General features: G+C 40.7%; 2 protein-coding genes across 19 annotated transcripts in view; one reads left to right on the top strand and one right to left on the bottom strand.

The window, feature by feature from the left end:
• Nucleotides 1–19449, bottom strand: part of DOCK7 (dedicator of cytokinesis 7) — a 117599-nt gene that overhangs the window by 49494 nt on the left and 48656 nt on the right. For all 18 annotated transcript variants that reach the window (XR_014527730.1, XM_083510212.1, XM_083510211.1 and 15 more), the window contains 2 exons: nucleotides 17955–18048; nucleotides 16586–16748 (listed from right to left, as the gene is read on the bottom strand). Coding sequence is in view for 17 of the 18 variants with exons in the window: in XM_083510212.1 (XP_083366338.1) it covers nucleotides 16586–16748; nucleotides 17955–18048 (257 nt within the window). In the remaining variant the exon portion in view is untranslated. The remainder of the gene's footprint in view (nucleotides 1–16585; nucleotides 16749–17954; nucleotides 18049–19449) is intronic.
• ANGPTL3 (angiopoietin like 3) lies at nucleotides 680–12397 on the top strand. Its single transcript, XM_083510363.1, has 7 exons — nucleotides 680–1319; nucleotides 4080–4190; nucleotides 4806–4917; nucleotides 5578–5691; nucleotides 6290–6385; nucleotides 10055–10327; nucleotides 12163–12397. The coding sequence occupies exons 1-7, from the start codon at nucleotides 831–833 to the stop codon at nucleotides 12345–12347; spliced, it is 1380 nt and encodes a 459-aa protein (XP_083366489.1). The 5' UTR covers nucleotides 680–830; the 3' UTR covers nucleotides 12348–12397.

Consider the following 19449-nt stretch of genomic DNA (forward strand, 5'->3'; position numbering starts at 1 on the left):
CTTTCTTCCTTGTCTTTGCAATGAATTATCTCTTTAAAACCCTACACTCCTCATATAGCAGTCTGCCAGTGCATGGTATATTTGGTCATAGGTATGACCTTCTTATAGTGTACTCCTACACATGAACTTTTCAGAGTCTTATAAATCCCTTACAGCTTTATATCCCCTTTGGGGTTCAATGGTGTCCTATGGAGGGAGGGAGTATGGAGGGAATCACTTCTGCTTGAACAACATGGTGGCCCCCTTCCTAATTTGCATATATGCTCCCTTTTCAGCCTTTACTATGATCCACACGGATGCCAACCACCAAGAAGGAATGATGGGTCAAACAAGGAGAGATCAGTAGTCTCAGGCTCCCCAGGCAGCCAGGGCAAAAGAAGGCTATGCACCGCTGAAGGAGATCAAGGTGGAGGCTCAGTACCATGCTCAGTACTCCTGTAGCTGAGGCCAAAACATACAAGTTGTCTCAGCAAGGTCCTTGAGCAACTGGTCAAATTTTATAGAAGGGCTAGGTAGTCACTGATACTGACTAGAAGCCTCATCACTTAAGCACTGCCTGCAGCTGATCTCTCCTCACAGCTGATCAAAAAAAAGGTCCGTGTCATAAATGGCTAGTCAGGTTGGTCTGTTTGTTTCGATGTCCAAAAAGCCTAACAAGGACACAGGTTACACTCATTTAAGTTTAATGATCAACTACCTCAACTTGACTTTTCAGGTCTGAGCAGCATATATTTATAGGCAAACTAAGTTGCAAGGACTATCACATAGCAAGGCTAACAGCAGCTTGGAAAAGCTTTTCTTTTCCAAAGGCTATCATAAGCAGAAAGAAAATGAAAATAATACTAGTATTACTCTTTGTAATTTCTCTAGTTGTTGCAACAAGAATAGATGGAGATGAGTTTTCCTTTGTTCCAGAATCTCCTGAGCCAAGGTTTGCTATGCTACATGATGTGCAATTACTAGCCAACGGGCTGCTCCAGCTTGGGCGTGGCCTTAAAGATTTTGCCATCAAGACCAAAGGCCAAATGGATGACATCTTTCAGAAACTTCACCTTTTTGATCAATCTTTTAATGAAATCTCGAAACAAGCCAATGAGATAAAAGAAGACGAGGAACAGCTAAAAAACACTACTTCTATGTTGCAAGTCAATAACGAAGAGATAAGGAACATCTCTGTGGAGCTGAATTCCAAGATAGAAATACTTTCACGGGAGAAGATTCAACTTCAGGATAAAGTAGGGAAGCTGGAAGAAAAAATAACCAAATTGTTTCAGACCCAGATTGAAAATCAGGAGCCCGAAGAAATTGCAGCCCTTAAAGTAAGTAGCAGGTATGGAATAGATTTAATATTTCCAAAGTTACCTGAAATGGTTTCCAGGCTACTAATGGAATCCAAAGCTCCAAAGTCAATTATGACCTTGTTGCACTAATATCAGTGATGTAAAATATACTTTACCTAGTGGCTGTTTCATACAGTTTTGCTTTGTTTCCAGTGATCAGTAAAATTAAGATGCTAAAATGTTTTTAAAAATTAAGATGCTAAATTAGATCACTCTTTGGGGAAGGAATAGCCAAAAATTCCTTTGCAAATCAAGCCAATTTGTGTTCAAGTACAAGTGTATTGGAAAGTACAGTACAGTATAGGAAAATGTTCTGATGCCTTAGAGCAGTACTCTCCAGATGTTGCTAGACATCACATTGACTACTGGCTATGCTTGCTGGGGCTGATGGCAGTTAGGAGACCAACAATATCTGCAGGCACCATGTTGGATACCCCTGCTATGATGATAATAATTTTATTATTTATACCCCGCCCATCTGGCTGGGTTTTCCAGTGCAAACATTTTCCAGTGCAAACTGCCCTTGTTTATGCACAGGAATGTTTTCCACTTCAAACATTTCCAGGAAAGCCACATCACTGCATTTTGAGGAATGAAATGAACGTAGCTATCAAGAAAGCAACAACTGGTTCTCTACTGTAAATTTGTTCCTAAATGTTTGTTGTGCATTTATGTAAAATGTATCCTGTGGTACAAGGATACTTCATGACTTTTTCTTCTTTAATTAGTTTTTTGGAGGAGGATAGTTTTGGATCAACAGCAAACTGCACGGAATATCTAGGGAACTAAACAATGGCTCACATATGCTCTGTGCTTTACCAAAAAGCAACCAGAATGAGATGAATTATTTTAACAAAAGCCAGGGATGGTCAGTGTTCTAAACATGTAAGCCACATGCTTTTGCGCCTAGAATTTTTTTTCTGGAAAGTCCATAAAGGAAGATAATCAGAGTACCCTGGTGGCTGGAACCGCTTCCCTTTCATAACATAAGACTATGACATAGGAAAGCCTCATTTATTTTTAAATATTGTACTTTTCACAGCTTGTCCTTACAAAATTTAAAACAGACTGCTGCTTTAAAAATAATAATTCCACAATCAACACAACGAGTAACTCAGCTGCAACTGATAATGTATCAACCAAGTGCCAAAAGCAACATCAGCAAAGCGGCAAAAGATCACGAAATAATTTAAGCAAAAAGCCTAGAAAAATGAAATGGTGTTCAGCTGCTGCCCAAACAATAAATGCACAAGCACAAAGCATACATTTTGGGGGCAGGATGTTTCCAAGATATGGCAAAACTACTAAGAGCAGTTGGAGCAGGGCCTCTCTGATGACAGTTCACTGAGTAACTTTGTACAAGATGGTCAGGTTTGTATGAGTTGTTGTTGCTGCTGAAGTAGAAGGAAATGGCTTATGAATTCAGCCAGCCAGCCAGGGGAAAGGAAATAGAAGACAATCGGGACTCAAAGGGTAGGAATGAATTAAGAGTTTCTCCACGATGGCCAGCAGTGGTGTACACACCAGTACGAGAAGGGTGCATCAGGTGGATTCTCAAAGACTGAATTCCTTAAACTTCCCTTTGGATATCAAAGGTCCTTTCCAGCAAAATGACTGCTTTTTTAGGGGGTGAGATGGGGTGGGATGCCGAAACAGATAATAAAAGCAAGTCCCTGACAGCAGCTTTGCTTCAGTTCCAAGAAACCAGCTCTTAATCCATTGCTTTTTTAGGGTAGAGTACAGGATCCATAGATTATGAAGCAAAACAGGATTATTGCATGATTTGACTATACAAAACCATCCCTCCAAATAAGATTGAGGATATACCTTCTACTTCTGTTTAGCATGGTAAGACAACAGCCTTTGGTGAAATTGGCTTGCACTGAGAGGTGCCCTTCTCCTAGCAGAAAGCCTCCTGCAAGGACCCTAAATCCAAAGAAGCTCTTCTATCAGCAATATTTTACACAAAATCTCTTTTTGTAGCCTACTAGAGCACATATGGGACGTGGGTGATACTGTGGTCTAAACCACAGAGCCTAGGGCTTGCCGAGCAAAAGGTGGGCGGTTTGAATCCCCGCGACCGGGTGAGCTCCCATTGCTCGGTCCCAGCTCCTGCCCACCTAGCAGTCCAAAAGCACGTCAAGTGCAAGTAGATAAATAGGTACTGCTCCAGCGGGAAGGTAAACAGCGTTTCTGTGTGCTGCTCTGGTTCGCCAGAAGCGGCTTAGTCATGCCGGCCACATGACCCAGAAGCTGTCTGTGAACAAATGCCGGCTCCCTCGGCCTACAGAGCGAGATGAGCGCGCAACCCCAGAGTCATCTGCGATGGGCCTAACGGTCAGGGGTACCTTTACCTTTAGAGCACATATACTACAAATCCAAATCAGGGGTGGAAAACCTGCGACCCTTCAGATGTTGGTGAACTTACTCACCAACCGCTTTGAGGGGTTTTTCTACAATAAAGCAGTATATACATTTTATGAAATAAACTTCAACATCCCTCAGCCACAGCCAGCATGGCTGATGCAAGTTGTAGTCCACCAAAATCTGGAAGGCCACAAATTTCCTATGCCTGGATCCTCTGTACTCTGCATATTTCTCATACTGTAAAACACTGACTCCACACTGAAATACATCAGCCAGAGCTTGATCAAGAGTTCATGGACCTGCACTATTAAATTTTCTCCTTCTGCTTCATGGTCCTTTGAAACCAAGCCACTGTTTATGCTCTCCCTGCAGAACTTCGTCGAGCAGCAGGACAACCACCTCAGATCCCTTCTCAAAAGAGTTCAAGCGCAGCACGTTCAAATTGGCAAACAACAGGAACAAATAGAAGACCTGGAAGAGAAGGTAACATTGCTGCTTTACCAATGACCTCCTCCAAATCAGGGCAGTCTTTTCAGGGATATTAGGTGAGTTTTGAGACAGCTGGGAACTGAGAAAGAGGTAAAGGGTGCAGAAATTGGGAGAAATAAAGAACTGATGGAAAAAGTACAAACTACTGAATAAATAGCAAAGTGGACAGGGAATAACTCATCTTACACAATGATTTAATAATTTCAATACATTTCCATCATGCTCTAAGATAATTTGTGGACACTATGTGTCTTTGCTGTGTATTCCCAATGTAGCTCCAGGATTGGAATGGAAAAATAACATTTCCTCGTATTTCAACTTGAAAAATTCCGAAAACACTTCCTTCAGCTAACCATCTTTACCACTCTTGTGGTAAAAGAAATTGGGCACGCCCCACACATGACTGTAGAAAGGTATTGGGGAGGGGGAGTGCTTCATTCTCAGGAATTCTCTTGTAAAGATAAGAGGTCTCTACCATCAGTAAACCACTTCTCTCCATTTTGTTATCTCAATATATCTGAGCTCCAAAATATCAGTAGATGAATGATGAACTTTACTAACTTTACTAACAAAAAACAGACTAATAATAATAATTCTCTGTCTCCCCAGCTAAGCAGCCCTGGTTTTCAAGACAACACACAGACTTTATTCCCCTTGAGAGAAGAAAATGAAACAAGGCAAACTAAACTTAATACAACAGCTAAAGTTCAAGATTACAAAGGTAACTGCCCCTGTGGAAGAAGAAGGAAACAAGTAATCCTTGTGTACAATGTCATCTGTGAATACTGTTCTAGTATACATTTTTCTATGGGTATACATCTTTGAATGCCACACTGTTAAATTCTCTTTATTACTGTTGTTGGAAAAACAAGTGTGGCCTTCCACAACATGTTGCAGTGTATCCTCCTTCTGAAAAAGGAAAGCTCCTATTCAGGCTTCCAGTCATCCATTCCCTACAAGTAGGACATTCTACTCTTTCTCCTCCCCACTCCCTGCTCAATTATTTTTTCAACTGTCGCTGTTCATTCTGTTGTTAACAAACATGCTCATTTGGATGCTTTGATGGCGTCTGTCCATTTAGGTTTGTTTTATTTTTAAAAGCTTATTTCTGAAAGCCACAAGTTTTCCCCAAGCATGCCAATACTTCCTTCTTGTTTCTCAGCAGCCATTTTGGTTGCCATTTTGTCAGCGCTCACCAACTGGATGGGATAATGTGACATATTAAAAATAATAATAATAATAATCAAAGGAATGATTCACAGCATTCTTTATCATCCATCATCATCACAGCACAATACTGAGTGCATTTCAGTGTGCCTTAAACTCACCCCGAACGACTTTAGTCATGCATTTGTAACTTTTAAAATCTTGTTGTTCTTAGGAAATGCTACTGATTGCATGTGGATATACAGCAGAGGTGAAAGATCTAGTGGCATTTATTCTATTAAGCCCAGAGGATCTGAGGCTTTTAATGTCTACTGTGAAATCAAAGCAGGTAAGTCCAGCTACACCAGGGACCATCTAATTCTCCTGCTAAAAATCATTATGGACTTCATTTTCTGCCCTGAATGATGTTGAGTGTTCCATTAGTGAAACATAGGAAGTTACCTTATACTGAGTCAGACTATTGGCCCATCTAGCTCAGTATCAGTTTAACTACAGTTGGTCAATAGTTAACTACAATTACCAAATAAAAAAATGGTGCCGTCAGTAGGATCAATTACTGTATTTATGTTCCAACTGGGTCAGGTGAGGAAGCCACGACTGAATAATCATCACAATTAAACCTCTTCCAGCAGTGGACAAGTGGCATGGACAACTTTCACACCCATGCATGAAAATTCCCATGGGAGTAAATTCAATGAATACTTTATAAATATTGTGTGTGCGCGCATGTGCACACCTGTTCCCCCCATATTTAACTGCATTAAATTTTTCTATATTTAACTGCATTAAAAGCATTAATGGGGGGAACAATATGGACTGGGCCTATGTTTGCTGCAGTCCAAAACTAGGGGGGGGGGGCAATAAAGCAGGTAATATTTATAGTTTATAGTTTATAGATAAGTTTATTTGTCTTTTTTCATACACAGAAAGTGCATGGACAGTTATTCAAAACAGATCTGATGGATCACTAGATTTCAACCAAACCTGGGAGAACTATATTAATGGATTTGGCAACCTGGATGGTAAATACATTCTCTTACATTTCCCTAAATAATTGAAGTATTTTTATGTGCTAAAATAGCAGTTGACTGTGGTTTATGAAAACATCAACACATTAAAGTAAGTGAAAAATACCTTTGGGAGAATAAGGGATGATTCGCTTTTGCTATTTTGGGCATGTTTTAAACAGGTTAGCTTTCTTCACCCCCATTGTTTTGGTTTGAATTGGTGCACAGTAAACAGCTTGAGATTCAATCTACCCTTGGACTAACCCACAGAGCCTCAAAGGCAGGATGTCCCTCTAAAGACCAGTTTGCTAAAAGCACATGCAAGATGGGTTAACAGAAAATAAGTTAATCAGAATGAATAACCTGTCAAAACTGGGTTTTATGGATAGATCCTAATATACCTACCATTCAGATGTTTAAAATACATACACAATGTAGATTAAGAAAAATATACCCTGCACTTTAGATACATATCCACCTTCATGTTTACATTTACAGAACATTTTTGCTTAGGGCTTAAAACTGTTGACTGAGTCTATCAGGCATTTGACTGATGCAGATGACCTGTACAACACCAAATTGAGATGTACAGTTCATGTGGATGAATCCAAGAATTTAGTTGATTTATGGACTGCTTGACAATCCCAGTCACCACCTTCTTCTATCCTGTCCTCACCCCACTATAACCATGTAATACAAGGAGAGTCTTGCATGGCAACCGCTGCAGTTCCATGCAATGCAATGCAAGATGGGCAAGGCTCAACCTGCCCATTTCACAGAATCACCCTCTTCAGTTTTCACAATTTACTGCACCCTTTTGCAGGCACAAGACTTCCCTCTGTGTTCTTAGTGTGAAGCTTTTCCCTGGCACTGGCAAAGCAGCACTGGCAGCTGCTGTGCTATTATCAAGAGGTAGTGCCTGCTTTTGTTACTTCAAAAACTTTCCAAGTTGAGTGAGTGAGGAAGTATGTAAGGAGGCAGTTTCTAGGTGTCTAAAATACTGTATTAAAGCACTAAAGATCTGTAAACATAGCAACGCAGACAAAAATATATTTCTATATCTCAATGTTTTTTGCAGAAAATATTGGACCAAATGAGGCCAGAAAATACTCAAGAACCTTTACAGCATATTAGAATTAAACTTCATAATATACAGTAGAAAAGCTGCCATGTAGTGACTGATACAACAGGCGGTTTTCATGCATATCACACAATGAATAGCACTGGGTCAACATAAAGCTCAATGGGTTTCCGCTGAAACAAAATCCTGGTTTCTAAACTTAACCAGCCAATCATCCCATCAGAGGACCAGGCAGAAAGAAACCACCCTTATTTGCACTGGTTAATCATCCACTTGGGACACCAAGGTGCAGGCTAACAGACATATCATCCAGCACACTTTGCTAAAGGTATGTTCCAAGCTGCTTCTACAGAGGTGCTAAAGGGGTGCAAGAATTGAAGTGGCAACCCTGTTTGGCCACCAGGACAGGGAGCAACATATATTAGCAATTATCCTGTAATCACTTAGTGAAGTCCTGAAATATTTTGGTCCATAAGTAGTTTGATTGGCTTCATTATCATTACTCGCAAAACCGTAATTTCAAGACTGCAAAGTCAATTTTATACACCTAGAACTGGACTAAACTAACCTGGTGCACTAGTGGAAGCCAGTGAAAGAACTCATGGTGCAACGGGCCTCCTCCTCAATCTGCTCTGGGGGGGCGGGGGTCAGGAAAAGTCCCAGAATAGTGTGCAAGCAGAGGAGAGGGGAGATTCTGCCTGGAATGCAGAAATGTTTGCGCTAACAGAACAGTTGTAATAGCAAGGTCTTCAATTCCACCCCTAGCATCTAGGGATGTCTCAAAACATCTATTCTTCTATTACTTACATGAAGTTGAATAATACAGTCAAATCACTGGCCCATCCAGCAATGGCTCTCCAAGATCTCAGGCAAAGAGCCATTTCCTACTATTGCCATCTGAGATCCTTGTTACTAAAAACTCCTGGGGAGTGAACTCAGGATGTTAGAGATGCTAAGGAAATGCTGTTATCAGTAAATTATGGGGTTTTCTATCTGTTATTTGATATGTAAAGCAGACATGTCTAACATCAAAGACTCTCTTCTTAAACCAGACTGTATTGGATTCCGACCAAATGTTACTGGATTCCAACTCCCATCAGTCCCAGACATCATCCAGCAACATCTGGCGGGCCAGGGGTTTCCCATCCCTGCCCTAAAATTCATTACATAGAAAATATTTCCACAAAATGTGGCCCACCATGAGTTTGATGGTTTGCAGTTCACTTGAACTCATGGACAGTTTGTTCCAAAGAGAGGTAGGGGAAATCCAAATAAATTTAGCATATGCAAAAATGTCTGAACGATCACAAGGTCTTCTTAAGGAAAAACTGCACATGTAGATTAGCTCAAAAAGTCGTTAAGTGCCATCTCCCCATTTCCTCCCAGCTGGGACCTGTGTTATATAATTTGCATTGAAGACACAAACAAGCTCTGTGCAACTTCATTTCCTCCTAACAGCTACAAATTGTTTTGGCATTCCCATAGCTTGTTACAGGTATTTTCAGTCCTTCTTATATTAATTGGAAACTATGGTAGCTCCATTTATGACATAAGATTGGATTGTCTATGCTGTATGAAAGTCCCCGCAACAATATTGTTCTCAATATGATATTTTGCATTTTTTGTTTTTACAATAATGGTCTTCATTAAAAAATACTGCCCCCTAAATAACGCTCAAGCACCTGGTTCACATGACACAGGAAGCCAAGCTGTGGTTCAAGAGTGAATCTTCCTTTTTTTAAAAAAAAAGAGTTCATAAGGTGAAGTTTTCAATACTTTTGAAATTGGAGCTTTAAGAAGTGCTGACTTGGGGAGAAAGTTGATAATTCTTTCCCACAGCAGCAAAATCAAAGTTGAAACTGAGATTTCATCATTACATTGTATAAAGTTTGCCTGGTGGTGAAATCTGAAACATAAATGCAAAATTACATGTTTGTTTTAAAAGGGTACGTTTTATCTTTTCCGCTATTTCTTGTTCAAATGTCCTCTCATTTACCTTTGCCAACTTGGAATGACTCCATTGGCCCAACTTTAGTGAAAAAATGCCTTAATGTAGTTATTCTGGAAAAAAGGTAGAAGAAAATACAACTATTTTTTTAAAGTAGAATCCAATGTACACTTACTTCTAAGAAAACATGCTTAGTTTTGCACTCCATGTAATTCACTTAGAATGTTCAATTTAAATGTGCTGTGGTAAATGACACTACCTAAACGCCTATTAAGAGTGCATTCCTTTCTCATGGCTGACACTCCATTTCCATTGCAATTAAATTTTATATATGCCACTCGCTTCACTTATCAGAGAGATTCATTCACACACTTTTGTTAAGTATGCCTTGCATTATCCCTGGCAGACTCTGGCAAGCTGCAAAGTTCCATTCCGTTCATATTTAGTTTTAGTTTCCTGTTTTAATTGATCATTAGTGCATAATCTAAAAGTTGTAAACAAAAAAGAGATATCTCCAAGAGAGATTATCTGAAAAGTTCAAGGGTTCCCAAGACTCAGGTTGTCTGCTTAATTAACCGAATTAGTAACTCTAACTTGCTTATGTCTTGCCATCAGCCTACCCTAATAGTTCGGTCTGTGCAACTTGTATTTTCAGGAGAATTTTGGCTGGGCCTACAAAAGATCTATTCCATTGTAAACCAAGGTGACCACATCCTGCGTATTGAGCTGGAAGACTCAAGAGCTAACCAACGTTATATTGAATACACATTCACCATGGGAGGTTCAGAAACAGACTACACTGCTCTTCTCTCCAGGATTACTGGGAATATCCCTAATGTTCTGCCTGAACAGAAAGAAGTGAAGTTCTCTACAAAAGATCACAACAGCAACACTGAAAGAAAAGTCAACTGTCCAGAAAACAACTCAGGTAGTCTTTTTTGTACAAGCTGCTGCTTTAGTTTTTCTCATAAATCGGGGGGGGGGGGGAATACATTGTGGAAGATATAGCTGAAACTTTGTCTACAAAACTTATATATTCCCTGTTCTGAAAAATGAAGCATTAGGAACCAGAAGCAAATTCTGAAGAACAACTGGGTATGTTGGGTGAAACACTGCACATCTAAGTGGTCTATCATGTTTAGAAACAAACTTATCTGCACTCAGAAAGCTAGCATGTCATAGACACTACCTTTTTTGCCTCAATATGGTATTTTATAAATGTATATTTAATATAGAGGAGTATCCAGTTGTGTCAAGGGGACGCGGGTGGCGCTGTGGGTAAAACCTCAACGCCTAGGACTTGCCGATCGCATGGTCGGCGTTTCGCATCCCTGCGGCGGGGTGCGCTCCCGGCGTTCGGTCCCAGCGCCTGCCAACCTAGCAGTTCGAAAGCACCCCCGGGTGCAAGTAGATAAATAGGGACCACTTACCAGCGGGAAGGTAAACGGCGTTCCGTGTGCTGCGCTGGCTCGCCAGATGCAGCTTGTCACGCTGGCCACGTGACCCAGAAGTGTCTGCGGACAGCGCTGGCTCCTGGCCTATAGAGTGAGATGAGCGCACAACCCTAGAGTCTGGCAAGACTGGCCCGTACGGGCAGGGGTACCTTTACCTTTTTATCCAGTTGTGTAATTTTCCACATGCATTCTGTACTATCTTGGAAGGCTACATCTCATCAATCTCTGAACATGTGAATCACCCTCTAGAGCACGGATGGATAAGCCCTCCAGATGTTGGTGTAACTCCCATCCTCTCTATTGGCCATGCTGGGTGGGGCTGCTGGGTTTTGGAGACCAACAACATCTGCAGTGGCACGGGTTCCCCCATCCTTGCTCTAGAGTTTCTCTCCCATATATTTCTAGTCCCCAACTGAACATCAGGCAGAACTTTAGGAAACAGAAATAGAACTAAAAAGTGAAGTGATCTGGCAAAAATCTAAAAAGAGAGAGCATAGCACACAGGAATAACAAACTGGTGATATGATTTCCTGTAGAGCACCTCTAAGTAAATCCACAAGAAGTGCTGGTGTTCTATACACTTTCTTCTTAAACCAGGCAAAAACGTTATTCTGAAATTCCCTTTTCTGCCCCCTCCAATGTGGAAAATTCAAATTTGCAGCATGAATCAGTAAGTTATTTTAATTCATTTGCAGTTCAATCCTATTTATTTTACTTTCTCTAATAAATGTAGATAACTATGAAACCGTATAAAGTTCACTTCTGAGCGTCAGTTTTACAGAGAATATAAGTGTTTGAGATAGATAGGAGTGCTGTGGGGGGTTTTAAATCTGACACTGGGTAATTAAGTTAAAACAGAATGAGTTCTTTTTAAAAAAAGAGAGGTGGCATTTCCAGGTAGAGCTGAGAATATCTTCTACTGAAATGCTGGAGAGGTAATGCCAATGTAGACAACTCAGCATAGGACAGCTTCCTATGTTCCTAGAGAGAGGGGTGGTGGAAATTGAGGATTTGTGACCCAATCTGGAGGATGTGATGACAAGCTTCATAGATGTACAGTTCTTCCGAGTTCCCTTCCCCCCGATAAGCAACTCCTCATACCAGGCAGCTACTGTTGATGCTACCAAGGATTTTGAGAAGTGACATCAAACACGGCATGAGAAGAAATGTGAGAAATCCGCCTCCACACATGGAAGCCACTTCTAGTGCCTAAAAGGGGGGGGGGTCTATGAACCACACCCTTAGTCCTTATGATTGTACTACAGTGTTGTCGCTATCAATTAAATGGTGCTTATAATTTCATCTTCAGGTGGTTGGTGGCATACGGCATGTGAAGAAACAAACTTGAATGGAAAATATATCAAGTCAAGTTCAAGAGGAAAACTGGAAAGGAAAAAGAGAGTGCTCTATTGGAAGCCTCAGAAAGGAAGGCCCTATTTTATCAAATCAACCAAACTGATGATACATTCTACAGATTTTGAAAATTTTGACTGAGCATCACCATTTGGAGTCTATCTAATAAAGCACATTATACCTTTGTTAGAGCCAAGTGAAGGCACTTTTCAGTACTCGGGCGAAAGAATTCCATTGTACCTTAATGATATATTTTTTGTTTCTGTGGCCGCCATATACAAAAAAACAGTATGGTCAAACGATGGGCAGAGTAATGGAAATTGAGAAATGCAGCCAGTTTTTTAGGATTGTTGCTGGCTCTAGAAACCCACTGCTAGCAAGCTTTCCTTAGCTTTCCTAAGGATAGCTATATCTGAAGATGTTTACCATACCAGTGGGAAGGAAGAAGGGAAGGGAAAAGCTTGCCCCAGGTAGGGCTTGAGCTTCCCTACCTTCCCTCCTTTCTCTCAACAGCAGAACTTGTACTACAGGGGAGTTAGGAGAAGCCAACATTACAGGGAAGAAGCGTGGCAAGGAGAAATCTTAGGGCTGAAAGGAAATATGATGCACAGGACAGCAGCTCACCAGCTCACCTGATTTTCCTAGCCTGGACCAGCCTGTATCACCATAGAAGAGAATTCAGTCACTTCATTTTGATGGCAGAAAATAAGCTACTGCTTTCAGGACACATTTAGGGGGCCATAACCTACTACCGTGGATCTCAATGTCACCATAGGCATGGGGGAAGGCGTTGCCCTTTAGAGGAAAATGTCACTGTTCTCTGTTCAAATCAACAGCTTTCATGGATCTCTATGGAATGAAATAAACAGGGTGCAATGCAGTTCACAGCTTAGGGGGAGCAAGACCTGTCTCTCTGAATGAAGGCTGAAGTCGTTTGTATGAAGAAGAACAGACATGCTTTTTACTACACAACACCTGTGACCTACTATAGCTGGTGCACACCTCTACCTATATAAGAGTTTCCACTGAACTGGATGGCACAAAATAAATCTGGATTTCATTCAAGTGAAGTGTAAAATTTGATTCTTGCCTAGTAGCTGCCCCCACCCCAGTGACATAGAAAAGTGCACCCCCTTAACTTCTCCTCTATAGAAGAATGTCTGCCATTCAACCCTCCAGAATTTAGGACATCACTGTGGTGATCGTAGCCTCCCACAATTCCTTGCACTAGCCTCTGCTGAGAGAAGGGAAAGGAAATGAGCTAAGCCATGTGGACAAGAATCAATGAGCTCGAGCGAAGTATTAGGGTTGTGTTCTCCCCTTTCCTCCTACCATGTAGTTGGGAGGACTTCTGTCAAGTTTGATTTCTCTTTTACATGTTACACTTAATGCATGGCATGCAGCTGTGTCTGTTTCTTCTTCTGAAATCTAGTATTTAACCCTTTGAATTTCATTGCTGAAGACACAGTGAAGTATCTCTCCCAGCTGCTGTGGAGTACCTCAAATAAAGTGTCATATTGCAAATTTATATTAGATCTGCTGCAGGCCTCAAAGCTTTGAAAATCTTTACGCTGATCCTCTGCTTGGATCAATGACATTTGCTGAATAAACAAATCTGATATCATTTACATTAGCAAACTCATGACCCATTTCTAATAATAAGGAATTTTTCGCTTTTTAGTAATGTAAAATAAAGATCCACATCCATCACTTTTAGAAATAGATTTCCCTCATCAGTGGCTCACCACCGCTCCAAGAAAAAGCAAAGTATCTTTCATCCCAGTTATACAACAAGGCCCTCTAAAGATTACATGACTGTATTATACATATATTATTTGGTAGCACCGTGTCCTTGGGAAGACTTTTACCTGCCTTGATTTATTGCACACTCCCTGATGGTTGGCTGACCACAATTATTATCCCTCTGCCCTAATCCCTAAAAATATACTTAGTTGAAAAGAGACATGGAATTGCCTTCCAAATTCTCTTCCTGATTTGGCATTGAAGTTAATTAAATTTCTCCTTGAGAAACAAGAAATTTGGCCTGTTCCCAGAAGAACAGTCAGGTTTTAGAGAAAGCTGTTTCTGCGATAAAAGAATTTTCAGTTATTCATACGTGATGGCTAAATACAGTTTTCAGAAATATAACTCTTTCCAGCCTTCATCTACTGAATAAAATTAAGCCTCTCAACATAAAACCAAATTTGGGAGAAATCACTTTTCAGCTCAGTTAAGCTGTTGAGGGTTGTTGCTTGTTTGTTTTTTGGCCTAGAGTTTTGTGCTGCAGTAAATCAGATTTGGAGAACCTCTTCGATTCCAACTTCCAATATTGTTAGACTCCCAATTTCCATTGGGCTAGTCAGCATGACCAACGGTCAAGAATACTGTTATGTATTTATATTGGTTCTTGTATTGTAAACCACCCTGTGATCTTAGGATCTGAAGGGTGGTATAGAATTATTTATTTTTATTTTTATTATTAATGGAAGCTGAAATCCAACCACATCTGGAGGGCCATAGCTTCCCCATCCCTGCTGTAAATTATGCAGCAAAGCTTTTGGAAGCACGTCAGCTCTGGAGTGGCTTAATAACCTTGGTTACAAAAGGATATCATCCCAATGTAAAGAGACAATTATAGATGGTAACTTCACAGTGCCTAACAAACTGAAGTTCAGTCTTGATTTTTATAGCATCAATAACCAAAACGGATGGTGGCATGCCATGAAATCGTGTGCTTTACCCTGCTCTTATGATATACCTCCATCCAGGCATTCTTGCAAATGGCATCAAACCAGACCAGACCAGGCCATGGAGACATCTCCTATGTGCAAGTGGCTAAATGTGCAAGTGGTTAAATGTTAATCAGGCCTCAGTTTTCTTATTACAAGCAGTTCCCCAAATGAAGAAAGCTTCTTCAGACTACTCTAGCACTAGATTAGCTAAACAGAAAACAGAAGGACTTCCAAGGAAGGAGTCAGATGATTGCGGAGTGTATCGATTCTGAAAGTTCGGTGGGAGCAACTGTGAAAGGAAAGAAGCGCTCTCCAAGATGGAATCAGATACTTGTCTAGAGAGCTAATATATTGGGAAGGAAATGTCCATATTACACAGCATTATAGACCTTGAGCTTGTTTGGAGGTTCTAGCAGGGGAGCGCAGCTATCGTATACCCTTGACCGAAGAACGGTACACTCCTTCTTTCTGGGATGGTCGTCCTCTTCCACCGAGCGCGCAGCTTCGGGAGGGACGCACATGGAGCGGTGAGGGAGGAAGGGGACACCTGCCTAGCCAGCCACATCAGCCGAATCAACCCTGGCGATCAATGGAGTGACAGGTGTCACAGCCAGATCGCCCTCACATCTAGCATTATAGATACTACTTGAAGGAAGCGTCGATGTCCATATTTTCATATAAACTATCAAGTGGAACACAGCAGTCTTATGCCAAACAATCCAACATCTATTCCACCACTGCAAGGGTGGACACCTGAAAGGGACTCTCAGGATCTATTTATGGACTCTTCTATAGTGCAATGCTATGCACATTTATATGACAACTAAAGTATGTATTCAATGCAGCATTAAGTAACCTCCCATGAGTGTAAGTAATTCCACTTGTGCAACGGGACTGTTCTCCTCTTTCTTCCCCCCCCCCCCCTGCATGCCCCCTAAAACTGTTCTGGGGATTTCTCCAACCCTCTGGGGCAGATTTAGGAAGAGTGGTGGCACACATGGGGGGAAATGGAAAGACAAGTGTAAATTCTTATGCTGATGAGACAGTTACTTAGCCCTGCACTAGGTACAAGCCTGTGTCGTTATAGATTCAACAGGGCTTATTTCCAGATAAGAGCATAAGATTGTAGCCACAGACAGATAAATTAGGAATCTGGATGAATTGTTAAAATATAAAATTCTAAACAGCAATTATGAGAACATGACAGATAAAATTTAGAATTAAACAAAGCAAAGATGAATACAACACTAGGAGAACATTCCTAGAAATAGGAATTGAAAGACTTAGGGCATCTACATTTATTTCATTTTTTACCGGATTGTTTGAACAACAGGATAGCAACCAACTAGTATATCTCATGTAATCCTCTGAATATGCACTAAACTAAGAACTGGTGACTCTAATCAGCTTCCAGAAATATGAAAACAAAATCCAGAGGATACAGGCTATTGTGGATTTACTAAATGAGAAATTAAAAAGCTTCCCCTGAAGGCTCTTTGTTCTCTGAGCAATTACCTGATTACTGAAAGTGTGATTATCCTGAACAGACTCATCAATCTCTGTGTGATCTGCCTCAATCACTGCATCTGGATGAAAGAGAGCACCATGCACTGTGTGAACTAATTAAAATCTAAATTCCACTCTTACCTGTATGTTGTATTTGGAATATAAACATCCCTTGCAGGAAACTCCAGGATCTCTCTTGTTGGTCGTACTCTGCTATCAGGGTAAAGTTTGACTTGCAGCAACTCTGGCGTTAGACAGTAATGTGGGTTTTCTGGGGCTGGAGAAATGTCTATCTTCAATTGAGCTATGAAGAAAAATTAGCAGTGTAACCAGTCTGGTAAGCAACCATTTGCCTGGCTGCCCATGATGAGTAACAATCATCACCAGGTGGTGAATCAGGAAAACTTTACAAAATATGGTCGTTTTTTTCCTTTTAGCCACCAAGTTCTAATGTTGCTTTGCATAGGTAGGCAGGCATCATGATATAGTGACAGTGTTGGGATAATATAGTGTTATCGTTTGTGTGTGTAGTGTTAACATAACAATGTTGCTGCTTAATCACTTAAAAAATATGCAACTTCTAGTTACTAAGTAGAGCTACTGCTTTGGAAAACAAGAAAATAATGTTAACACTCTTCTTTTTATTTATTTATTTTAAAAGCGTGCCTTTAAATATTTTCTTGTTCTGCATTAAAAAAGTAAGTTTCGCTCTTTCTGAAAGACCACTTGCTCGTGTATGTTTTAATAGGAAAACAGGTAGCTGCCTTATGTCGAGTCTGATCACCGGTCCATTAGCAGCCTGTCTGATCACTGGTCTATCTAGCAGCCTGCCACAGCCAGGTGCTAAGTCAGGAAGAAGAGCAGAAATAACTTTCCAAGATCAACACCCAGCCTTGTGTCAAAAGGTTAGTAAAATTGTTTTAAGATCTGATCAGTTTGGGGGCTTTACTTGTAACACCTATTTGAGTTTAATAGTCAAAAGGCAAGAAAGTAAATATTCACAATTCTTTTCCAAAAGAAGGAATTTGGCGTGATAGCAAACAATATACTGGAAGGTTAGGATTGTCAATCCCCAGAAGAGGTTTTACTTGCTTAAGGCATTGTTGGAAAAATAATTGCTGCTATCAAGAATGACTCATAAGGCCTCTCAGACTTTGTTCCTCCTGGGGGCCGAAATCTGAGTCGTTCAGATCCAAAAAAACCCAAGGGAGCCAGCCACATAGACAACAGTTTCAGAGGAATAGTGGGAGAAAACGAGATTAATTTGTAATATTATTTTTCTAGTTCAGCACTGATGAGCTAGGGAAAAACAAGGAATTAGCTCTCTGTCCAATGTTTGAATCTCATGGAAGCTACTCATGTGTTATAAAATGGTTTACTGGACCCACATACAGTACTGTTACTGAAAAACAAAATACTTAAGCAGATACAGAAACAAAATTGAAGCCATGGTTTAGTGGCTACTAAACTAAAAAAGGCCTCAGCCTTCTCAGAAAGATCACCAAAATACCTGTGATAGGCCTCAACCTCCGTAGAACAGAAGATGGCCTTCTCATATCCGCAAGAAACTTATACAGGTCTTCATCACTCAGGCGGTCACCTTCCTATTGTTAATTAAAAATAAAAGCATGCAGTAACTTTCAACTGTGTTCTTAGGTAGAAAAAACCTTTCCTTTTGCATTCTTTATTGCCTTTCATTATATTCCAAGGTTTCAAAGAACTGCCTTTATAATCAAATAACCACTAAAGTGTTGTTCGTGATGATTTGTTTAAATAGCTCTTCTCTGTTTTAAATTATAACATATTCATAGCTAGATGGGATTCTCTTTTTAATTGCAATCAGGAGTAATTACAGTAAGCCTCCAATATATAAAAAAAGGCCATAATGATTTCAGGATGGAGGGAACCACTAATGCTCATTTTATTCTCATTTTATGTTAAGCAAGGCATATAGCTCTGACTTCTCTGTTCAACTGATCAGAGCAACTTCCTTTGACTTAGTAGTTATACTCCTATCTGACCAGGAAGAGAATCAGAACCAGAGCCTACAAATGCACTGCAGAGGCTCTAGCAGCAAAACTAAACTACAGTATTTCTTCCTTTACATTGCAATAATCAGACCACATTACAGAAAGTTTTTATTGGGTGTTCATTGAGACTGCACTGAAGTAAGTGGCCTTAAAAGCTGCAGTATGATATCCATCTTGATTGAAGGTAAGAACACCAACAGTTTTGCTACAGGCCTTTCGTACCCCCTTTGCATGTGAATCATAGGGGAAGGGCCACAGCTCTCTGCTTTGCATGCAGTAGGTCCCAGTTTCAAGCCCCAGCATCTCCAGGTAAGCCTGGTAATGCCCTTTGGAGAGCAGCTGCCAGCCAGTGTAGACCATATGGAGGTAGATGGACCACTAGTATGAAGGCAGCTTCCTATGTGTTCTACATGTAGAAAGGACTTATGCTACTAAAGTCCACCTCAAGGTTGTGCAGCTTCCCCTGGCCCCATCCTATGTTAACTGTAGATGCCTGTAGGCGACAGCTTACATGGGTAGACCTCTATGCAAGCTGTTTCTGTGCACAAATCGGTTTCCCTTGCAGACATCCACACCTAACACATGCATGTTATGGTAGGGCCAAGGACCAAGGTGAACTCACGGCTGGGCCCTGCAGCCCTTTCTATGCATGATGCCTCTTTCTGCATCCAATTTGTTTTCTAGAGACCGGCGCAAAGTGGCAAACTTAAGTGATAATAATGAAGGGCTGCAGTTCCTAGGTTGCTGGGCAGAAATATCTACTCTACCCTTCTCATCAGAAATGAGCTTGTGTCACACTGCCCTGAACCACTGCAGCTTATGCTAGTCAAGTTGCTAATTAGTTTGATATCTGCTAGTAACGGGAAATTGCCCACTGTGAACAATTTCATTCCCTGCAACCTATTAGACAGTGCACATTATTAAAGCGGATTTCCAGTATAATGTACTGTTTAGGGATGGTGGGAATTAGAATAT

The sequence above is a fragment of the Podarcis liolepis genome (genome assembly GCF_965112155.1).
Source record: "Podarcis liolepis genome assembly, chromosome: 6".
NCBI lineage: Eukaryota > Metazoa > Chordata > Lepidosauria > Squamata > Lacertidae > Podarcis > Podarcis liolepis.

Coding starts and splice junctions, on each gene's coding strand:
- ANGPTL3 (XM_083510363.1), top strand. CDS start 831: ATGAAAATAATACTAGTATTACTCTTTGTAATTTCTCTAGTTGTTGCA. Junction 1,320..4,079: donor AAGAAATTGCAGCCCTTAAA/GTAAGTAGCAGG, acceptor CTCTCCCTGCAG/AACTTCGTCGAGCAGCAGGA. Junction 4,191..4,805: donor TAGAAGACCTGGAAGAGAAG/GTAACATTGCTG, acceptor CTGTCTCCCCAG/CTAAGCAGCCCTGGTTTTCA.